The sequence below is a fragment of the Thunnus thynnus genome, chromosome 16 (assembly GCF_963924715.1).
Source record: "Thunnus thynnus chromosome 16, fThuThy2.1, whole genome shotgun sequence".
NCBI classification, from domain to species: Eukaryota; Metazoa; Chordata; class Actinopteri; order Scombriformes; family Scombridae; genus Thunnus; species Thunnus thynnus.
The window spans coordinates 898,931-920,654 of NC_089532.1; the positions used below are offsets into that span (position 1 = coordinate 898,931).

Below are 21,724 nucleotides of genomic sequence, written 5' to 3' on the forward strand. Positions count from 1 at the left end.
AGTGCACCGCATGAGCTCGGAAATATGTGATACCGACAAATTCAAGCACTATTAGTTAAAAAATAACATCAGCAACCACTTTATGGAAACGAGACTATACAATAATAATTTTAAGATATGCTGTTTGGATACATTGTGCAGTATTTACCATTAAATCCAACATAGAAAATCTGTATTTGACATGTGATTCAAAACCCTAAAACATCACTTGCTGGGCAGAGACACTTCTTTGAAACTGTATAAATTACGGGTAGTTATGTTTTATCATTTTTATATTTCTGTTTTTGTTTATTGTATAAAAGTTGCTTGAACATGGACGAATACATGTCGACACTGGCTGTGATATACGTGTGTATGTGATCTGTTTGATTTTGTGTCGCGTTCTGTATCTCCTTACTTATGCAATAAACAATTGATCACACACACACAAAAAAATTATAAGTTACAAATATGCCCGAGATGAGACGCTGTGAGGGGTCTAATTGTCATATTTCCGACAGTTTTGAACGCAGCCTGAGCCGCAGTATAGCTGACAGACAGACAGACAGACAGATCTCACATCAGACAAACAGTCATCACGAACACATCTGACGGAGCAGAGCAGCAGAGATTCTTTCCTTTCATTCATTTGCGGTTAATTAGCGGATCATCGCCGGTATGAACACGGAGGAGACGAGCCTGGAGCTGAAGGATGCTGCGGAAACCAAAGATGCTGAGCCGAAGGATGCGGATCCGCCGCAGGTCGCCTCGGATGCTGATGCGACGGAGGCCGACGTGAGTGAAGCGGACCTGGACCAGGAGGAGCAGGAGAAGCAGCCGATGACCGCAGGAGAAGAGCGGGCTGCGGACGCGTCGTCTGCCGGCGGAGAGGCGGAGAAGAACGGCTCCGTGAAGCTGAAGATCCCGGAGGAGGCGGAGGAGGAGGAGGAGGTGAAGTTCACCGGGCTGAGCAAGGAGGAGCTGCTGCGGGTGGCCGGGACTCCGGGGTGAGGAGGAGCACACAGGCCCGAACACACACTGAATACACACATGATACAGCATCTTTATTATACTCACATAATAAATACACACTTAACAGACAATATTCATCCGTTCATAGTTATTTCAGTGCAGATACTGCAGGGTGTGAACTGCAGTTTAAACCTCCTCAGTGACATGTCTAATTAATTATAGTTGCACAAGGTACCAAGACTATTTAGTCTTTGAAAACCAACGTGTTGGCACTGAGAAATTAGCTTTAAATAATTTAAATTAGCTATAACGCTCCAAACAAGTGGAACAACTTGCAGAAGATTAAGATCCCTGTTAATCATTTTAAACAGAATCTTTTACAGTAGCTGACACAGTGTGAATGTATATGTTTTAATTGAGCTTAACTTATATGTGCAAATTTTATGCGCTTTTATTGCCTTAATGTGTTTTCATATTATGTGTTTTATTACTTTTATTGTTTCTTATTTTTTTGTATTGCTTATTTGCTTATCTGTTCATCTTTTATTGTTTCTTATGTTGTTATCAGGGCGTCCTTGAAGCTTGCTCTCAGTAGCCTTCCCTGTGGAAATAAAGGTTTTAATGGTTTGAATGAAATAAAATCTCAACATAAATAAGAGTCAACATCAAGAAAAATATCAGCTGATGCAGACAAATATGCATATTTATAAATGACTTCATGAATCAGAAGCCTACATAAAGCTACATAAAGACAAGCTTTGCACATTAACGTAACTATAACTATATGTAGCTATTATAATGTAAATGCTGATGTCAGTGAGTAAAAGTTAAAAGTACATTTACTCAAGTAGAGTTTTAGGTACTGTCAGCATATTTCCATTAATGCTGCTTAATGTTTCTACATTTCAAAGGGAAATATTGTACTTTTTGCTGCAATACATTTATATTTGACAGCTTTAGTTACTTTTCAAATTGAAAATTTACTTAAAAGCATTTGGGTTTATAAAATCCAACACACTGTTAAATATTAAACCTGATGTTGTAACACTTTTATACTGATTTCCTAGAAATGTTCTGAGTAATATGCAGATATTTAACGGTTCATTTTTAGGACATTTTCCACGGTGGACGGTGAGACGGTGGTGCCATTTGGTACAAACTATACAACAAAACAGAATTCTTAAGAAATTAGACTCAATTATTTTACTGACAGAAAATATTTAGTTTTCAGTGTCTAGTTTTATGTGTCAAATAACATATTAGCATATGAGGATTTTACAGTAATTTCCTTGTGTTGTCTTGTGTTAAAATGATTATATGATTAATTATCAAAAACGTTACCAATTAATTTCCTGTAGTGGGTCAATAACACAATAACAAACTTTTGCACACCCTTAATATCACTGGGTTAAAATTGTACCCAGTTTGGGTCAATACAGCACCAACACAACATCGGGTTAACTTTAGCAATCTGTTACTTTGAGCCAGTGTTACACGCAACGAGCTTTAGCTAAAAACCGTCTCAAATGGTTTGTTTCTGGAACAAAACGATGTTCAGATGACATTCAAAAGATACACAAGTTATTAACAATCAATAACAAGCAAAAATCAAAGATTAGAGAAAAAGTCTCAAAACTGAAAACAGATTTGTGTATCAGAACTTTGTTTTTTCTTCTTTCCTCTCCCATTAATCATCTCACGACCCCTCAGATTTATCTGCTGACCCTTTGGAGGGGCCCGACCCCTAGGTTGGGAACCACTGGACTAAACTAGCTGACTGTATATAAAGTAGTTGAAACTAGCTCCACCTCCAGCAGCTACAACAGTAACATGCTGGTTAAATCTGTCTCCTCAGCTGGGTGCGGACTCGCTGGGCGCTGCTGGTGGTGTTCTGGCTCGGCTGGTTGGGGATGCTGGGAGGAGCCGTCCTCATCATCCTGCAGGCTCCACGCTGCAGAGATCTGCCCGCCACCAGCTGGTGGAACAAAGGCCCGCTGTACCAGATCGGAAACATCCAGGTTTTTACTGATGCCCACAACCTGAAGGGTGAGACCAGCTGGCATTCAGTCAAATAACAAGCTAATTAATTTACACACTGTTACCAGGGGCAACAAGTACATTTACTCACGTACTGTACACAAGTATAATTTTGAGGTACTTGTACTTTACTTGAGTATTTCCATGTGATGCTACTTTCTACATTTCAGAGGGAAATATTGTACTTTCTACTCCACTACATTTATTTGACAGCTTTAGTTACTTTTCAGATGAAGATTTGACACAATGGATAATATAACAAGCTTTTAAAATACAACACATTGTTAAAGATGAAACCAGTGGTTTCCAACCTTTTTGGCTTTTGACGTCTTACAAAAAGCAGTGTGTAGTCGGGGTCACATTTCACATGTCTATGAGTTGTTAACAGCTCCACCAAATAGTGATTTTTCCCTCTAAACTTCTCACATGCTTTCATTTCAATAAATGTTCAAATGATCCAATATTTCAGCAAAAATCAAAGATTAGAGAAAAAGTCCAAAAACTGAAAACAGATTTGTGTATCAGAACTTTGTTTTTTCTTCTTTCCTCTCCCATTAATCATCTCACCACCCCTCAGATTTATCTGCTGACCCTTTGGAGGGGCCCGACCCCTAGGTTGGGAACCACTGGACTAAACTAGCTAACTGTATATAAAGTAGTGTAAACTAGCTCCACCTCCAGCAGCTACAACAGTAACATGCTGCTCTAACACTGATGCTTCACTATTAATAATCTAATGATGTCATATATAATAATATATCAGTCAGAGGGACCAAACCACTACTTTTACTGCAATACTTTAACTACATCAAGCTCATAATACTTATGTACTTTTACTGCAATACTTTAACTACATCAAGCTCATAATACTTATGTACCTTTACTGCAATACTTTAACTACATCAAGCTCATAATACTTATGTACTTTTACTGCAATACTTTAACTACATCAAGCTCATAATACTTATGTACTTTTACTGTTGTAGGATTTTTCATGCAGGACTTTTACTTGTAATGGAGTATTTTTACACTGCTGTATTGGTGCTTTCAACCACTGGATTGAGATTGTAGTTTAGGGTACAAGTAAGTCTCAGGAAGTTGTTGTGAAGTCTCTGAAGTGGTGGAAACATGGGTATCGTTGCTGACTGTCTGTCTGCTTGCATTTAGCGGAAGTGAAACACAGTTTGAACTTTAAACAGACACCACAGTCACACTGTGGGCAACTAGATGCAGGTATACAGAGCAGAGGTGACGCTCTCCTCTTGGTTAGTTTGTCTTTTTAAAAGTTGAAACATGTTCCTGACATTTTCTGTTCATATATCTGAAATAAACAAGGATCTGCTGCTGAGCGCAACAGTAACAGAAATCTTAATCATTTAAAAAAAGACAAAACATTTACATCACTTTGCCAGATTTGAGCAACCACAGCTCCCACAAATGACTAAGATTTGCCAATAAAAATAATAATCTTTGTGAAACTTATGTGATGTTAGAATTAGGGCTGCCACTAACGATTATTTTCATTATTGATCGGTCTGACGTTTACATTTTTGATTAATTGATTCACTGTTTTGTCTATAGAATGTTATAGTCATAATTTCTCTGATCTCAAGGTGACGTCCTCAAATCAACAGTCCAACATCCAAAGATATTCAGTTTACTGTCATTTACTATATGACAAAGAAAAGTTGTTTCCTCACATCTGAGAAGCTGCAACCTGCAAATATTTGGTATTTTTCCTTAAAAAATTACTAAAATAATAGTTCTGGACTGCCCCGTATTAAGGAATAGTCACATTTCAAATCTTCACATTGGAGAAGCTGAAAACAAAGAATTTTTCCTAAATAAACTGACTTAAACGATTAATTGATGATCAGAATAGTTACTAATATCCTGGCTATTCACTAATTGATTAATTGCCTAATTGTTGCATCTCTCACTCTCAGAAAGAAAGAAAGTAATGATTCCTACAATGTTGGACGATTCCTTTAACATACTCAGATGATGTAATAATGTTAAAAGAGGGTTCCCAGTGTTCCCAGTGTGTGTTAAACCAGCAGTCAGGTGTCCATGTGAACAATGAAAGAGGTTTTCCTCGCTGTAATCATTCCTCCTATTCATACTGGATATTAAAACATCCTTCAAATGTGCTTTCAATGCATTTAAAAGTCTGTGTGAAGCTTCTATTCAGCTTCAGCAGTCTGAGTTAGTCATATCAAGTGGATATCTGACACATTTACAGTCTTTTTAGCATCAAATTCCCTCTTTGTGTTTCCTCGGACAGTGTTTCCCTGTTGAGCTGTAGGTGGAAGTATAGTAACAAAAAGAGGGACTTTGGCACTAAAAAGACTGTAACGTTGAAAGATATCTACTTGATTTGACTCATTTGGACGCTGAAGCTTCATATTAGCTTCAGATAAACTTTGAAATACATATTTTGCACAGAAGGAGGACTGTGGATTTTGTCCTCCATCACTTCCATTGTAAGGTCATTATGAAGGGATCTTCTAATGGTCAGTATGAACAGGAGGAATGATTACAGCAAGAAAAACAGCTTTAATGTTCATTTGGGCTCCTGATTGTTGGTTTAAGATGGACTGGGAGACAACGGTCAGACAGAACATGTGTCTGAATTCAGTGTCTTTAAACCCGTAGTTTACTGTCAGATCTTTAGTCTTGGTCACAGCTCATGTGTCTTCCTCTCTGTCAGGTGTGGAGCAGAAGGTGGACAGTTTGTCTAAGCTGAAGGTTAAAGGTTTGGTAGTTGGACCGATCCACGTCGCTCCAGCAGACGAAGCCATGAGTCTGAGGTTCGAGGAGATTTCCTCTGAAGCTGGAAACCTGGAGCAGTTTAAAAGTCTCGTGCAGGCTGCTCACAAGAAGGGTGAGTGCATGGATGCAAAAAATAAAAATATTGAGACTAATCAGGTGTAATTATTGATTGAATATGCCAGCTTCAAACTGAAAAGGCTGGTATTAGGAGTTTTTAACAGATTTATTCAAGGGTTGATTCCTTCTGGTAAGTAAGAGGTTTTTTAGGCTTTTTAATGATTTGCAGGGTTATTAATGGATTAATAACAATGACTGATAATAATAGTGACTGCCTTGCAAGTAGTACAGGCTTTTTATTATTATTACTCAGCAGTGTTGCACATGAAGTCCTAAAACATGTTGTGTTATAATTGTGTTTTCCTCTTTCTTGATTCTGCAGAAACCTGTAAAATATTAAGTTTAAAACTTCATGTTAGTCTGTTGGAACTGAAATGACATAAACATATATTTGACTGCGATACCTGTCGTGTCTTCCTGCAGGTATTAATGTGATTCTGGATCTGACTCCGAACTATCAGGGATCATCTGGACCCTGGTTCTCCAACACCACTGTGACCAGCGTCGCTGAGAGACTCAAGGTGAGGATCTTACTCACAGACAACATGTTCAGCTGCCAGCTAAAGACAAATCTTGCTCTTGTTGATTTACTTTTTGTAAAGCTGAATTGGCGACAACATTGTTCAGCTGCTGCTCTACCCAGCTGTCATGGTGGTGAATGAATGGCATGAGTTTGTTCTTTACAGTGACACTAACCTGAAGAAGATGACTGTAGGTGGTGGTGTTGAGTTAGCTTGAAGTACCCAAGGTGTGCTGATGTTTGTCATGAAGTACAGGCTTTCTGTTTCTTGCTGTAGTGTTCGCTTGTAAGAACTGTTGTACCACCCACCATTCAAACACCTGGGGGCCTAATTGGGGGCCCAGGTGTTTGAATTGGGCCTAATTTCACCCAAATCATCAGACTCCTGCTTTCTGTAAACAGGAGAAATACATTATTTCATACAAATCTCAAATACATGATACTGTAAAAGAAACATAAAAAAGCTAACAGATCAGCGGGTGGGTCTGTCTTTATGATATGGTTTCATTTCAATAAATGTTCAAATGATCCAATATTTCAGCAAAAATAAATAATAACACTGATGCTTCACTATTAATAATTAATGATATCATATATAATAATATATCAGTCAGAGGGACCAAACCACTACTTTTATTGCAATACTTTAACTACATCAAGCTCATAATACTTATGTACTTTTACTGTAGTAGGATTTTTCATGCAGTATTTTTACGTTGCTGTATTAGTACTTTTACTGCAGTAAAGGATCTGAATACTTCTTCCATCACTGTTTATTGGTTATGATACTTTAATAAACTCTCTACACTCTAGTGTTCACTCTTGACGTCTATAAAGTCACAGAAGGTCGGCGGCAGGTCTGTCCTGAGTAAAACACAAGTCTAATTGACTTTAAGTAAATGTTTGTTATTACTTATTATTTATGAGGCTGTTAAAGCTCAGTTTCATCATGAACACAGATGTCACTCATCAGTTGTGTTGCTGATTGCTGACTTGTAATGGAGTATTTTTACATTGCTATGTTAGCATTTTTACTGCATTGAAGGATCTGAGTACTTCTTCCACAACAAGAAATAACGCCAAATCACATCAAATGAGAAAACATGACGGTTCAAGTTGCACAGTGATAAATATAGAAGCTCCAAACTGTCAAAAATAAAAACGAAGGTAAACTGTAAATCATAAATAAAGAGTTGATCTGAGACAGCAGGGGGCGCTGTTGTGTTTCTCTCTCCTGTCAGTCTGCTCTGGTGTTCTGGCTGAATGAAGGCGGCGTGGACGGCGTGCAGCTGTCGGGTGTCGAGCGCGTCGCCAGCGTGGTGCCGTCTCTGTGGACCGACATCCGAGCCATCGTCCAGAACCAGACGAACGAGCGTCCCGGCAAGAGGTGAGAAACATCCAGATTTAATTAACACCACATAAACTCATATGCTCCTAAATTTAGAGATTTGGAGGACTTTAAAACTGCACAAGTAATATAGAAAGTAGAAAAATAAGATGCTTTCAGACTGTATCCAGAAGTTTCAAATTCAGCCTGTCCTCACAAGAAAAAAACGACAGTATACAACTTATGGTTACGTTTACACCATCTAGTGGCTGTTATAATTATGACCTGCGGAAGTGATGCTGTTCAGGTGACGTCAATATAGACCAGACTGGCATTGCGTCATTGTGAGAAACAGGAAAATGCCCAAAAGCTGTTGTGTAGCAGGTTGTAAAACAAATAAACACACAAATCCAGATGTCCGGTTCCCCATCCTTCCTGGAAAAGAGAGGGATCCAAAAGAGAGCTTTATGACTTCAAGCTATCCGGAGACAAGATAAGGAGGGAAAGCTGTGACACCCAGTGTCTTCTCACGTATATGTGTGTGAGAAACACTTCATAACTCGTAATGTCACAATTTTTTGTAACTTACAAAGTAACATAATTCTTTTCTAGTTAAGATGTAGTACTAAACTTAACAAAAATGCAGATGTCAAGATAAGATCCACTGACAGAGGGAAACTAAAGGGGCATAATGGCTCACTGATCAATGTAATTTATTATATTGTGAACAATCAGGTTCAGGCAAGGAAGCAAAATAATTACAAGAAATATCTATAGAACAAAGGTTTGTTTTACATGAAATGAACGCATACAAACTTCTCAGCTCAACACACGTCAAATTGCATCAACATCTACAGGATCTGAGGTTTTCTATCCTTGCCTAACACTAACCAAGTGGTTTTTGTGCGCAAACCTAAAAAGACCTTAACCAGAGCGTTGTAAAACCATTAATCATTATATTATAGTGGTCACATGGGTCACTAGAGGGCTCATACAAGTCATTATGGGATTAATTGGAAATAGACCTGTTCTGTTGTTTTGGTATGAGGTTGTATTGCAACATTAAATCAGTATGAACTAAGAGGAATTTGCATGATCATAAAAACAAAGATTAGAACAAATGCAAAACAAAGATGTTTATCAGTCAATGGAGTTCATTTATGGAATAGTTTGGAAAAGGAAATGAAAATATGTTGCTAATACACTGAATGGATTTAAAAAATATCTAAAAATAACATGATTAACAAAAATAAAACTGATGTATGAACATTAGTGTGAATACGAATTTTGTTTTGGGACTTTTTGGTAGGCTATATTAAATATACATATATAAAATACATATGTAAAACATATATAAAACATGTATATATATACATATATAAAATAGTCTATATTTAAAGGGATCTGAACAGAATAATTAATGTAGAGGGTTGGTGTGATAAGCTGAGGCTTCATCCTGCACCTTTTCAGTTAGTATAAACTTGCTTTGGTTTGTCACTGCGTCAAAAGTAATGACTTATTATTTATTTATTTTGTTGTTTTTTTTATTATTTATTTACATATGTATTTGAGTTGAACAAGTTGAAAATGACCGAACTAAACTAAACTAAACTAAACTAAACTAAACTAAACTAAACTAATAAAATGGCATAAAAAGTCCACTGTGGATGTTTCTTCTAGAGTGCTGATCGGCGTCACAGATCGATCCTCGGCTGAAGACGTGTCCTCGCTCCTCTCCTCCACTGGAGTCGACTTGCTGATCTCCAGGGTCCTCCGTCCCGGAGACACAGACGCCACGGAGCGCGCTCAGCTCATCCAGCACTTGTATTCGTCCCACAACCAGACCAAGCTGGCCTGGAGCCTGGGGGGCCGGGCTGAGGGTCACCTGGCCTCACTGGTGGGCCCGGCGCTGGTCAAACTGTACCACTTGCTGCTGCTGACGCTGCCCGGGACGCCCGTCTTCAACTACGGAGATGAGATCGGCTTGATGGACGAGGTGAGGACTTCTGTGAATCCTGAGAGAACATTTAATTTTTTTTTGCCATTTCTTTATTAAGTTTTTACATGAGTATATTCACAGATGGATGCATAACAAGTCACTTACATATATCTATAGAACCATTTAAGGACTGTATTACATCATGCTGAAACCACAACTGCAGACTGTTTCTCTTACCAACCTTTTTTTAAAATAATGTTTTATTGTTTTCACTGGAAGATCGTATGTAGCATCTTTCAAATTGTTGGTAGAAAAATAATAACCTCAGTGTGTTCTGTCTGCTACATTGTGATTCTTCATATGAGCACTAGATGGCACCAGAGTGAGTTACTATACATGGTGGACTTAAAGGAAAATATAACACCTTGTTTTAACTTGAGCACACCTCCTTCACATGTTTCAAATCCAGAGTTCACTCCATTTCAGAACCTGTAAAAAGTATTTAAATCTGTTCCAGATAAATTCATGATCAATAATTTCTTTATGGATTTGATTGTCTGTTGTCTGTAATGGTTTCTGCCTGACAGGCAACCGATACCCCCTGCCAATGTTGGATAAAACACTGACAGACAGCTGTCCTCTACCTCTGACCGAGGTATTGAACGGGTTCCTAAAATCTAAACGCAAGACCGCCTTAGTCTGCTGAGGGAACCAGAGCTCAGCCTGACTTCTGTAACCATCAGCTGTCATTGAACCGCTCTAACAGGCCTATTTAGTCAAGTATGTCCTGACAGCCGGGTCACAACAGAAGTGTGTGGGTGCAAATAGGTGTTGGAGGTTTGAAAGTACTCCAAGATGATATTCTAACAGGTCATCAGTGGAGGAGACCCACTCTGACGATCTGAGGACACTCGCCCGGTTTCATAGGGCAGCTTCAATGCCCGGACCCTAACAGTTTAACCAATTAAACAAATATAATAAACCCTTCAATCTGATACTTAATTGAAATTATACCTCTATCACAGGTGCATCAGGTTGATCACAATCAGCAACTCTAAACCCTCCCAAATCTGATCATTAATAAACCTTGCATGTTTATCCTTAGCAGAATGTCATTATAAATTTTTAATATAAACAAATTTAAAACTCGTGTCAGTCATACCCCAGGGGGGCGTCTTTGCTTACCTTGCCGACTACGAGAGCACCTCAGAGATGAGCACAAGTAAGGAACTTTGATTGGAGTGTAAAACAACACAAACCAGTTTTATTTGTTTTTTACAAAAGTGAGTAATACAAAATATAAAAAGGAGAACTCTAGGACTTAAAGGAGTTATAGAAGTTATAAAAATGCAAAAGGGGCAAACTGGCAAAAGGACCCTAGTTTATGACTCAAAAAAGAGGCTTCTGGCCCTCTTGTCATTGACATTTCTTGGTTTGTCACGTTAGAAGACGATGTCTGGAACGTTGACAGTTAACATACATCTGCTCTATTATGTTTGAGGTTAGGGTATAAGGGTGTCAGCCTGGTGCAGGAAACCACAGCTTCATCTTGGCCTCAGGCTCCACTACTGGTTGTCTGTTTCCTAGGTGACTGTGTACTTTGTCTGGTTTGAAAGTTCAGCTATAGTTCAGCACAAATAGTATAAGACATGTGTCTATGTTTAGACTTATCACCAATTATAATTAAATAATTTAGTCAGAGGTAGGTTTAAGGTTTGATATAGTGGACCTTTCAACACTGTTAATCAAATATGATGATTGATTACTATTAATTGTTAGCATTTTGACATTTTTATCATTTCTATTAAAGGACAACAAGTTTCCCAAGATGCTTTGGGACTCTGGCAAGGAGCTGAATGGGACTCTGCAGGTAAACACACCTAAAAAATAACAATACATACTGCAGATACTGTGTATAAAAACTGTAGTAGTACTAGTACCAGTAGCAGTAGTTCTAATAGTAGTGCTAGAACCAGCAATCACAGTACAGCAGCTGTTGTAGTAGTGGTAGTAGTAGAAATAGCAGAAGCAGTAGTTATAGCAGTAGTAATACCAGAAGCAGTGGAAGTAATAGAAGTATTAGTATTAGTAGCAGAAACAGGTGTAATTCTACAGTAATAATAGTGGTAGCAGTACAAAATAGCAGAAACAGTAGTTGTAGCAGCAGTAGTGATATTAGTTCTAGCAGTAGTATAGTAGTAGTAGTAGTATCAGCACTAGTATTAGTAGCTGTAGTGGTAATTTCTAATAAATAAGAGACACACAAAGAGAGAATGTCTTTCTGTGTTTTTTATTCAATACACTGTACAACATGATATGCCTCAGTCTCTCTGTTTGGCCTAGTTTTATACAGCAGTCTGCACAGGAACACACAGGAAATGTGTTTCTTATCATGTCTTGACATCTCCCATCCTACATGGTTCTGAGCCCAGATTTCAGACAAAGGAAGAGGACTCAGAGAATCATCATCACTGTATATAGTGAACAAAACCCAGACACATATAACTGTGAAGCAAAGCCTTCATATGAGTTAAGATAGTACTTACTTATGTATGAGGCATTACAGGAATGTGCTGTACAGCAGCAGTATCAGTTACAGTAGTGGTAGTAGCAGTACCAGTAATAGTAGGAATAAAAGTAGTAATCTTAGTAGAGGTTGCAGCAGTAACAGCAGCAGTAGTTCTACTGATAGAAGTACAAACAGCTGAAGTTTTAGTAGCAGTAGTTGAAGCAGCAGGAGCAGAAGTAAAAGGAGCAGTTTTGGTAGCATAAGTAGTGGAAGTAATAGATGTATAAGTACTATGTTAGTAGCAGTACCAGTAGTTGTAATCCTAATAATAGTGGAAACAGTAGCAATACCTGTAGTAGTTCTAGTATTAGCAGTAGTAGAACAAGCAGCAGTGGAAGTAATTCAAATATAAGTACTAGTGTTAGTAGAAGTACCAGTTGTAGTAGTGGTATCAGTAGAAGTAGTACTAGCAGTAATAGTAGTGTTAGAGGTAGAAACAGTAACTTTAGCATCAGTATTTGTAGTAGCAGTAGTAGAAGTAGAAGTATCAGTATTAGTGGTAGTAGTAGTTGTTTAAGTGGCAGCAATTGTAGAAGTAGTACTGGTACCAATTGTAGTAGTAGTAGCAGCAGCAGTAGTACTACTGTTAGAAGTAGTAACAGCAAATTTTAGTAGCAGTGGTTGTAGCAGTGGGAGTATAAGTATAAGTATCTGTATCAGTAGTAGTAGTAGAAGTTGTACTAGCAGTAATAGTAGTGTTAGAGGTAGAAACAGTAACTTTAGTATCAGTATTTGTATTTTAAGTAGCAGCAATTGTAGAAGTAGTGCTGGTATCACTTGTAGTAGTAGTAGCAGCAGCAGTAGTGGTAGCAGTACAAACTACAAATAGTATCACTACCAGTTATAGTAGTATAGTTGCAGGCCTATAACTCATACCAGCTTTAACAGTAACATTAGTAGTATTAGTAGTGGTCTTTGTAGTAATCTTGTCATGATTAGTATTATTGAGCCGTTACCACTTTCTGTTCTCTGTCACAGCTTCTTATCAGTATTAGTATTACTGTAGTACCAGCAGCAGTAGTAGTATTATTATATAGTTTGGATGATTATCAGTACTGTATATTGATCTGCTCTCCCTGCAGGAGGAGCGGAATCAGCGTCTGTCCTGTCGTAGTTTTTTCCACAGTCTGAGCGAGCTGCGGGGTAAAGAGCGCTCGCTGCTGTTCGGAGACTTCGTCGTCCTCTTTAACTCATCGTCCTCTCTGGCGTACCTGCGTGTCTGGGATCAGAGCGAGCGTTACCTGGCCGCCTTTAACTGGGCAGAAGAGGCGGCGCTGCTGGAGCTGAGGGATGCGGCGCTGCCCAAGCAGGCGGCGGTGGTCCTCAGTACCAACAGCACCGTCATGCCGACAGACAGCAGCGTGGACCTGGCAAACCTGCGGCTCGGCCCCGGACAGGCTGCACTCCTCAGGTTTCCCTACACAGGATAGAGCTTAGATCCAACTGTGAGCTGGTAAGGTTTAGATAAAATGATGAGTATCGTGATGTAAGAAATTTTAGTAACTGTTGAAAAGCAGCAGTAGTTAACTTGGTCAAAATGTTTTTGTCTCACAGCTCAGTTCCTTCACATTAACTGTATGTTGGTGAATATTAATCTTACCACATTATGATAAGTCAGCTTTCTCTATATTGTGCATTTGTGAAAACAAAATAAAAATAAAGTAAAGTTTTACAGTCTGATGTCTTTATTATGTGAGAGTCTATAAACTTAACATCTTAAAAAGTGCAGGGGAGGTGAGCTGCACTGCTGAGATAAAAAAAAAAATCTAAATTATGAGATAAAAAGTCACAATTTTGATACAGATAGTCAAAGTTAATTAATAAATATTGCATGTTTATCCTTAGAAATTTCCATTATACATTTTCAATATAAATAAATTTAGATCTCATGTCAGCCATATTTCAGAGGGGCGACTCAGAAGACCTCAGAGATGAACTTTGGTTGGAGTGTATAAAAATACAAACCAGTTTTATTTGGTTTTTACAAAAATTAGTATTACAGGATATATAAAAAATAAAATACAAAAAACATGAATGTACAAGTTAAAATGAATAAAAACCCTCTCTGGGATTTAAAAAAGTCAAAAAAACCTTTAAGGCAAATAGACAAAAAGGCAAACTGGCAAAAGGACCCCTAAGGACAACCAAAAAGCCCCCAAGGCTGTCCCGGCCTTCCCTTTCATTTCAAAACATCTCTGGCTTCTTACATTCTTACGCTCATATGTGGTCATCAGCCTGAACATCAACAAGCTGCAGGCTAATGTTTGCTGGTGAAACAATGATACTTCTTTGTTTGTCACTAACAACACAATTCGTGTAACTCTGGTGGTTCAGATACGTCTACATTTTTAATGATTGCGGTTGAAGGAAACCACAACTTCTTTGGCCTCAGGCTCTACTGCTGTTTGTCTGTTTCCACGGTGATGGTTTGAACCTCGCTTATTCATGTAACCGTCAACATTGTGTAATTTCTTGTAAATATTGTGGAAAAACTAGTTCAAACAACTTAATTTTTATGAGTGATCAACTTAAAAGTGTATGTTTTTTCTGCCAGTTATTAAGTAGGTGGTAATTAAAAATATCTTTGATTGTAGAGGAAAAGCTAATTCCCCTTACTTGATGTAGTTTGTTGGTTCAACATAAAATTATTATCATAACTTTATAATTTTATCAGGTCATCACAACTCAAAAGGCTTGACGCAAACTGTTGTTGTAGTTATGATACGTCTACATTTTTAATGATTGCGGTTAAAATATAAGGATGTCAGCAAGGTGCAGGAAACCACAACTTCTACTCTGGCCTCAGGCTCTCTGCTGGTGTTTGTCTATTTCAACTGTGACTGTTTGCACCTCGCATGAAAGTTCAGTTGTAGTTCAGCACAAACAGTGCAAATTCACTTCATTCCTTTCAAAAAAATTTGACCAAGATATCATACTAACAAATATTGATATATTATTCATTTTTAACAATCCCAACTTCTCGGCAGACAAAACTTACATAATTAACTTGATTAATATCTTGGAAAAATATTCATAAATTGATAGGGCTTGAAAGATTACCCTCCTTTTATGTTTAAAGATACCAATTTTAAAACGTATTTGACTACTATTGAAAACTTAAAACTCAAAAATTACAAATCGGCAAAAGCTATTTGATTAGACATTTCAGATTTACTCCAGTTGTTAAGCAGACCCTGAAGTTTTTTGTTAGTCTTCTCTCCTTTCCCTACATTTTGTCATTTGTTGTACAATTTAATTTATTTTTAGGCTATATTATTTTTATACTGTGAACTATACTTACAGCAGCTTTTATAATGGAAAAACTGACTGGAACATGTATAATCAATGTATGTAATTAATTAAATTCACTCAATAAAGTTGGGGGAAAAAAAGAAAAAAATGCTGCTTCTTCATGTCTTCACTTCCTTTTGCCGGTTCAGATTTTCAGCTGGAAACATTGATATGTTCATTTTCAAATATTTGTTATTACTATGGAACTAATATTAATCTGCAAAATGGAAAAGTGAAGCTGAAAAAACTAGAAGCAGCTTTTGTCTCCTTCTGCTCGAAAATAAGGAGCCATTTTGTTTCATAAAAGTCTAGGCAGATCTGGCTGCAGACAAGATGGCGGATGTCTGAGTAGGCACTTATGTTTATTTTATCAGGAGCATCAAGGAGTTACGACATCAACCAAGGCCACATACTGCAGGATTTACAGCCGAAGCTGTTTATGAACCTGCAAAATTACATATTCACAAATGTATATTTAGTAATTTAGTCATGTAAATGTTGAAATGAAGAACTCATTTTGTTTCAAATCATTCTGGCGGGAGATCCCGCTCCTTGGCAACAGTGACGAAGTGGGACGGTTAATCTCGCGTGAGTTTACAAATAACCGCGAGAAAACGGAGGTGGCATTTGAACTGAGTCAGAAATGCGGTCCCGTCAGTCACAGAGGAGACCTGCTGGATTTCACTGAACCAGGACCACTACAGTACGGGATGGAGGAGAACCAGAACCCGGAGCACCGCAATCACCGACAACCCCCGTGTTACCAACAGGTCATAAACAGGTCAGTGTTCATGAGTTTATGATCAATAATCTCCGTTTACTTTATGTTTAAGGAATTTCCACTCTCCCGCGAAGTAGTATGTAGTATTAAGAAGTATTAAGCTGCCCTGAGTGCAGTTAGTAGTTTAACTCCTTTTCCTTCATAACGTTTTATACTTACTGACAGTAGCTTTTAATAGTCATGTGACTGTTTTATTATGTGTTTATAATAATATGATATCTGAATAAAAGCTGTCAGAACCTGTTAATGCAATATTTATTCATCCGAAACATAGTCAGTTACATTATTAAACTGCACAATCTAGTTTCACATGACTTGTTGTGGAACAAAATGATTATAATACATTATTGTATCAATAAAATATAGATTATATATTATCAGAGGTGGAAGAAGAAGTTCCAATACAGCAATGTAAAAATACTACATTACAAGTAAAAATGCATGAAAAATCTTACTTAAAAGTGATCTTATACGTAGTGTTATCAGCTTGATGTAGTTAAAGTATTAAAGTAAAGTAGTGGTTTGGTTTTTCTCCAATCTTTTGGTGAAATGCATCAAAGTACAATTTGTCCAAATATTTGGATAATAACAGTAATATGAATATGAACACAACATTAATGTTGATATATATTTAATTAATCCTATGCATGTATTTGTGTATGTGTGTGTACTGATGAGGGGTATGAGGATATGAGTTATTACATAAAAATGTAATAACTCATATCTCATATGTTCAAATTCTTTGTCAAAATGTGAAACTGTACTCATTCAATAATGTACTGAATGTGTTTGTCTGAGCTCTGTCTTTTGTTTCTTCCATCTTTGACATTAATTTGATAAAACAGTGGGACTTTTTTCTTCTTACTTAGATCCTGTATTTGTTTTTATATTGTTTATTTTGGTTCATGTTCAGGATGTAATTATTTGGCTCTGAAAGTTATCTGCTATTCATTCTGAAAAAGTAGGCCTATAAGCTTTTGCCTATATTACCACTACTATGCAGAATAGCTAATGAACTGAAATATGCTCAAATATGCCCCCCAATATATTGATATAAAAAACATAAATTAAAAAAAACATGCACACACAAACACACAAACCAGCACCTTGGCCTCATCTCATCTCCTGTCCCAGTTGTTACTAGTACAGACTGTAGTTCTGTCGGCTCATCTGGGGGAATGTCACCACCTGCTGGTGTAGCCAGCAACTGCATCTCTTTGTGAATTGTTTCTACAGATCAGCTGTGTTACAAATTGGACAAAAATCCACAAATAGGAGGGAAGTCACAAATGTCCCGCGCAGAGTTATTATAGTTTTATATTTTTCATTACTTTTTATTTCTATTTTGTTTTTCATTTTTGTTTTCAATTCAGTTTAGTTTCAGCTAGTTTCCAGAATGGGTTTGCTTGTTTCAGTTTAGTTGTTGTTTAAAAATGTTTAGTTTTTATTGGTTTCATTTTTTTTTTTTAATATGAATATGGGGAGTTTTGTCAGGGGCAAGTTTTAGGTAGGCAAGGATGTTTTGAGGTGTGGGTGTGTCACTACATAGGCCATTTGTTTGAAGTCATGTTGTGAACTTTAACCCCTGACCCGACCGAAGGAAGCTTCTTGCTATTGTTATTATGCAGCTTAGACTGCAGGCCAGATGCAGATGTCGAAACTGGTTACATGAAATAATCATATAATAATAGTAACACACACGATCAGTCTCTCCTCCATCTTCACAGTTGCTTGGTAAACAGTGGAATGCTACAGTTCTACATGGTAAACAAGGTTCTTCTTCCCCTTGGCGTCTTTGGTCTGATCGCAGACTTACCTGATTGATCACCACAGCATGACATTGGGTTGCGTACTGCCAAAAGTTGATTCCGCTTCAACTTCTTGCTGGACGGCTGCTGTGGTTTTTCACTGACCCCTACGCAGTCCCCCTCCTGCAGTGTAAATGCACTGCCCCCAGTCAAATGAATGGGAGGACTGCAGTTTTTCCTGCATTACCGGATTTGGTGTGAATGTCTGTGGTCAGGATCAAGATAAAAAAAAAACTCTGGATCCTACATTTCCCATAATGCAACTCTGTTTATGGTTTTAGATCACTTCCTCCACCATGTCATATCACTTTCTCTCTCTTTGTCTGTATGTTTGTCTGTTGTCATAGAAACAACAAGAGGGGAAGGGACTCAAACATCACCGCTGTCAGCACTGTCACAAAGCCTTCACAAAATCAAGATATTTAAAGATTCATCAGAGTTCACACACAAGAGAAACTTCACAGCTGTGACCAATCACTGGAGACCGTAATCGAAAAAGGCACCAACGCATTTATAGTGGAGAAAAACCATACAACTGTGACCAATGTGGGAAAGCTTTCACTGCAGACGATTGTCTTAAAGTCCACTAATGCATTCATACTGGAGAGAGTCCGTACAGCTGGGACCAATGTGGGAAAGCTCTCACTCAACCAAGTAATCTAAAAAGAAACCAGCGCATCACACTGGAGAGAAGCCGTACAGCTGTGTAATGTGGGAAAGCTTTCACTAGAGACGATGTTCTGAAAGCACACCAACTGACTCATACTGGAGAGAAACCATACTGGTGTGACCAATGTGGGAAAACTTTCACCTCAAACAAAGACATAAAAGTCCACCAATGTATTCACATGGGAGGGAAACCATACTGGTGTGAGCAATGTGGGACAGCTTTTACTACAGGCAGAACTCTAAAAGTCCATTGATGCATTCATTCGGGAGATAAACCATACTTTTGTGAGCAATGTGGGAAAGCTTTCCTTAGAGACTGGGCTTTAAAACACCACCAACACATTCATACTGGAGAGAGGCCGTACAGATGTGGCCAATTTGGAAAAGCTTTCACAAGAGAAGATCATCTAAAAGTCCACCAACTCAGTCATACTAGAGAGAAACCATACTGGTGTGATCAATGTGGGAAAACTTTCACTACAAACTGTGCTCGAAAACTCCACCAATTCATTCATACTGGAGAGAAACCATACAGCTGTGTGGAATGTGGAAAAGCTTTCACTCAAGTCAGTGGTCTAAAAATGCATCAACTCATTCATACTGGAGAGAAGCTGTACTGGTGTGAGAACCTTCACTCAAGGCAGTCATCTAAAAACCCGCCAATGCAGTCACTCAGCATTGTGTTGAACATGTTTTACAGGCTGTCTCCTCTCAGTGCCTTTAATAACAGTATTGTTCTATCCTGAGCTTCTCTACAAACTGAGGGCTGCCAACAGTAACATTAGAATCAGCATGTATGCCATGTGTGGCGCATGTGACCGAATTTAAAGCTCAGTTATTGGCTATTTCTTGCAGAAATGCATCTTGGGAGTCATAGTTAACTTCTACCCTTAAAGGTTTTTATTTTATTTTTGTTTCATTTGTTTTTTTTTTCAATTCCATGTTGATCCAAGTCGTACAAGTGCTCAAACTGTATCAGGTAACATTGTCTTTGGGGAAAAACGAACAGTATTTTACACCCAAAATACCTCCTCCCGCCTCGCAAATCTATAGATCTAATTCTAAGATCTCCGGTTGATTTGGGTGTGTGAACCCTTTTTGTGCTTTGGGCTGTCAGGATTCAAGATAGCAATGATGTTTGGAAGTCCCTTATTAAAAATAATCAATGAGGGATTTGCAACCCTGTTTCTACTTCAGACTTGTGTGGATAACTACAGGACAGAACTATGAACAGACAATGACAATGGACTGAAGCTGCTCTTGCTTTGATGGAGTTGTTGATGGAGTGAGGGTGAGCAGTTGATACATGTATAAAAAAAACATATACATAAACTGCATACCAGTCATCATGTCAGCAGTTGAGCCGAACCGAACGAGCAAAAGGACTTTTGATGATAAAGATATCTCATCACTTTTTAAGTCATTTTAAGATAGTGAACAGAGCAGAAACAGGTTCAGATCATTACAGTCCGAGTTGTCCACACCTCCTTGTTGTTCTGCTTCAGTGCTGGAATATAAGTACTGCACTGAACTACTGCTATTATGTGCCCGAGGTGCACCCCACCCAAACCTACCTCTCAACTAAATTTCTGTAACGATTCAATTAAAATTTGTAAATAACTAATACATGGATGGAAAAATTGTCATTTTGAGCTGAGCTGTAGCTGGACTCTTGTGCAAGTGCAACCCAACGCCCCGGCTAATGGTAGAACAGCAGGAAGCCTGTGGCCTTCGAAACGAGCTGTGGTTTCTGCACCTGACTGACACCTCTGCATCTGTAACCTTTAACCGTTACGACCTTGAAGTGTAAAAATATATCTTATGTGTTCTATGAATTGTGATGTGTGATGCAAACAAATAAATATCTAATAGTTTGTTGATGTTCTGGTTGTTAACTAAATATGGATTTTGAGATGGAAGAAGCTTTAAGGTGGATGATATGAAAGTGGGGGCAACAGATGACTCAAGGCCTTTTTTTTGGACAGCTCCTTTTTGCCCCTTTTTGGCCTTTAGAGAGGGTGTTTTTCCTTTCTTATAACTTTGGCATTAAATTTTTGTATTTTACTTTTTATAACCTGTAATCCTCATATTATTGTAAAAGCCTGAATAAAACTGGATTGTATTTTGTTCATTCCAACCAAATTTTCCTGTTTTGCTCATCTCTGAGGTTATCTGCCTGGTCTCTTAAAGATATGAAGACTCATCTCCTGGGAAAGGCTGACAGTAGAAATAATTTGACTTGAGCTCTAAGAACAGTGACAAATTATTTTTAAAGATAAAAATGCAATGTTTAGTTCATTTTTTGGAAAAAATCAGCGTGTCTGACACTGTTCAGCTGGCACTGGATGTCTGGTGGGGGCTGTTAGCTGCGCTACTGCTAACGTTTGCTCAGCTTGTTTCTCTGATAATTTCTTAAGATCCCGATGTTAAGCAGGTTTCTGCCGTGAGCGAAATTATCTGCAGAGGTCTTGTCCTGTCCAAAAACAAATTTATTGGGAATCCACAATGAGGTCCTTAATAACAAACCTGAGAGAGCAGGATTCTCCAAACAGATTTAATAAAGAAACATGTTTTCAACTCTTCACCTGTGATAAAGGAACAAACTTGTCCTGCAGTAGAACAGAAAGAGCAGAAAATATTACGTCAACAACAAAACAAACACAGCAGGTGGTGTTTTCATCTGGATAAATGTCCATTTGTCTTCCGAGTTCTCACTCACTGATGTGTTCCAACAGCCTCCGTCAAGTTCATCAAAGCTTTTCTATTGTCTATCTGCTCGCTCTTCCACAGGAAATCAGAAACAAACACAGAAACTTAAACTGCTTCCACAGAGAATCTAAAGCAGCGTTTCTGTAACTTCTGGGGAATTCTCTATTGTTTCTGATGCGCTCCCATCTGGAACCTGTATGTTATTCAGGAGTGGAGTTACATCACCTTTGTCAG

The 21,724-nt window shown here is 38.1% G+C and overlaps 1 protein-coding gene and 1 long non-coding RNA gene across 2 annotated transcripts; both read left to right on the top strand.

Moving 5' to 3' along the window:
• The first annotated feature begins 519 nt into the window (after positions 1–519).
• On the top strand, positions 520–13,902 carry slc3a2b (solute carrier family 3 member 2b). The gene is made up of 8 exons (XM_067613441.1): positions 520–986; positions 2,807–2,997; positions 5,699–5,872; positions 6,301–6,398; positions 7,639–7,784; positions 9,405–9,720; positions 11,474–11,533; positions 13,315–13,902. The coding sequence occupies exons 1-8, from the start codon at positions 658–660 to the stop codon at positions 13,660–13,662; spliced, it is 1,662 nt and encodes a 553-aa protein (XP_067469542.1). The 5' UTR covers positions 520–657; the 3' UTR covers positions 13,663–13,902.
• A 1,760-nt stretch (positions 13,903–15,662) lies between these two features.
• Positions 15,663–20,655, top strand: LOC137199276 (uncharacterized). Its single transcript, XR_010931761.1, has 2 exons — positions 15,663–16,304; positions 18,460–20,655. It is a non-coding gene; the product is annotated as an uncharacterized lncRNA (long non-coding RNA).
• Positions 20,656–21,724: the final 1,069 nt, after the last annotated feature.

Coding starts and splice junctions, on each gene's coding strand:
- slc3a2b (XM_067613441.1), top strand. CDS start 658: ATGAACACGGAGGAGACGAGCCTGGAGCTGAAGGATGCTGCGGAAACC. Junction 987..2,806: donor CGGGTGGCCGGGACTCCGGG/GTGAGGAGGAGC, acceptor CTGTCTCCTCAG/CTGGGTGCGGACTCGCTGGG. Junction 5,873..6,300: donor GCAGGCTGCTCACAAGAAGG/GTGAGTGCATGG, acceptor GTCTTCCTGCAG/GTATTAATGTGATTCTGGAT.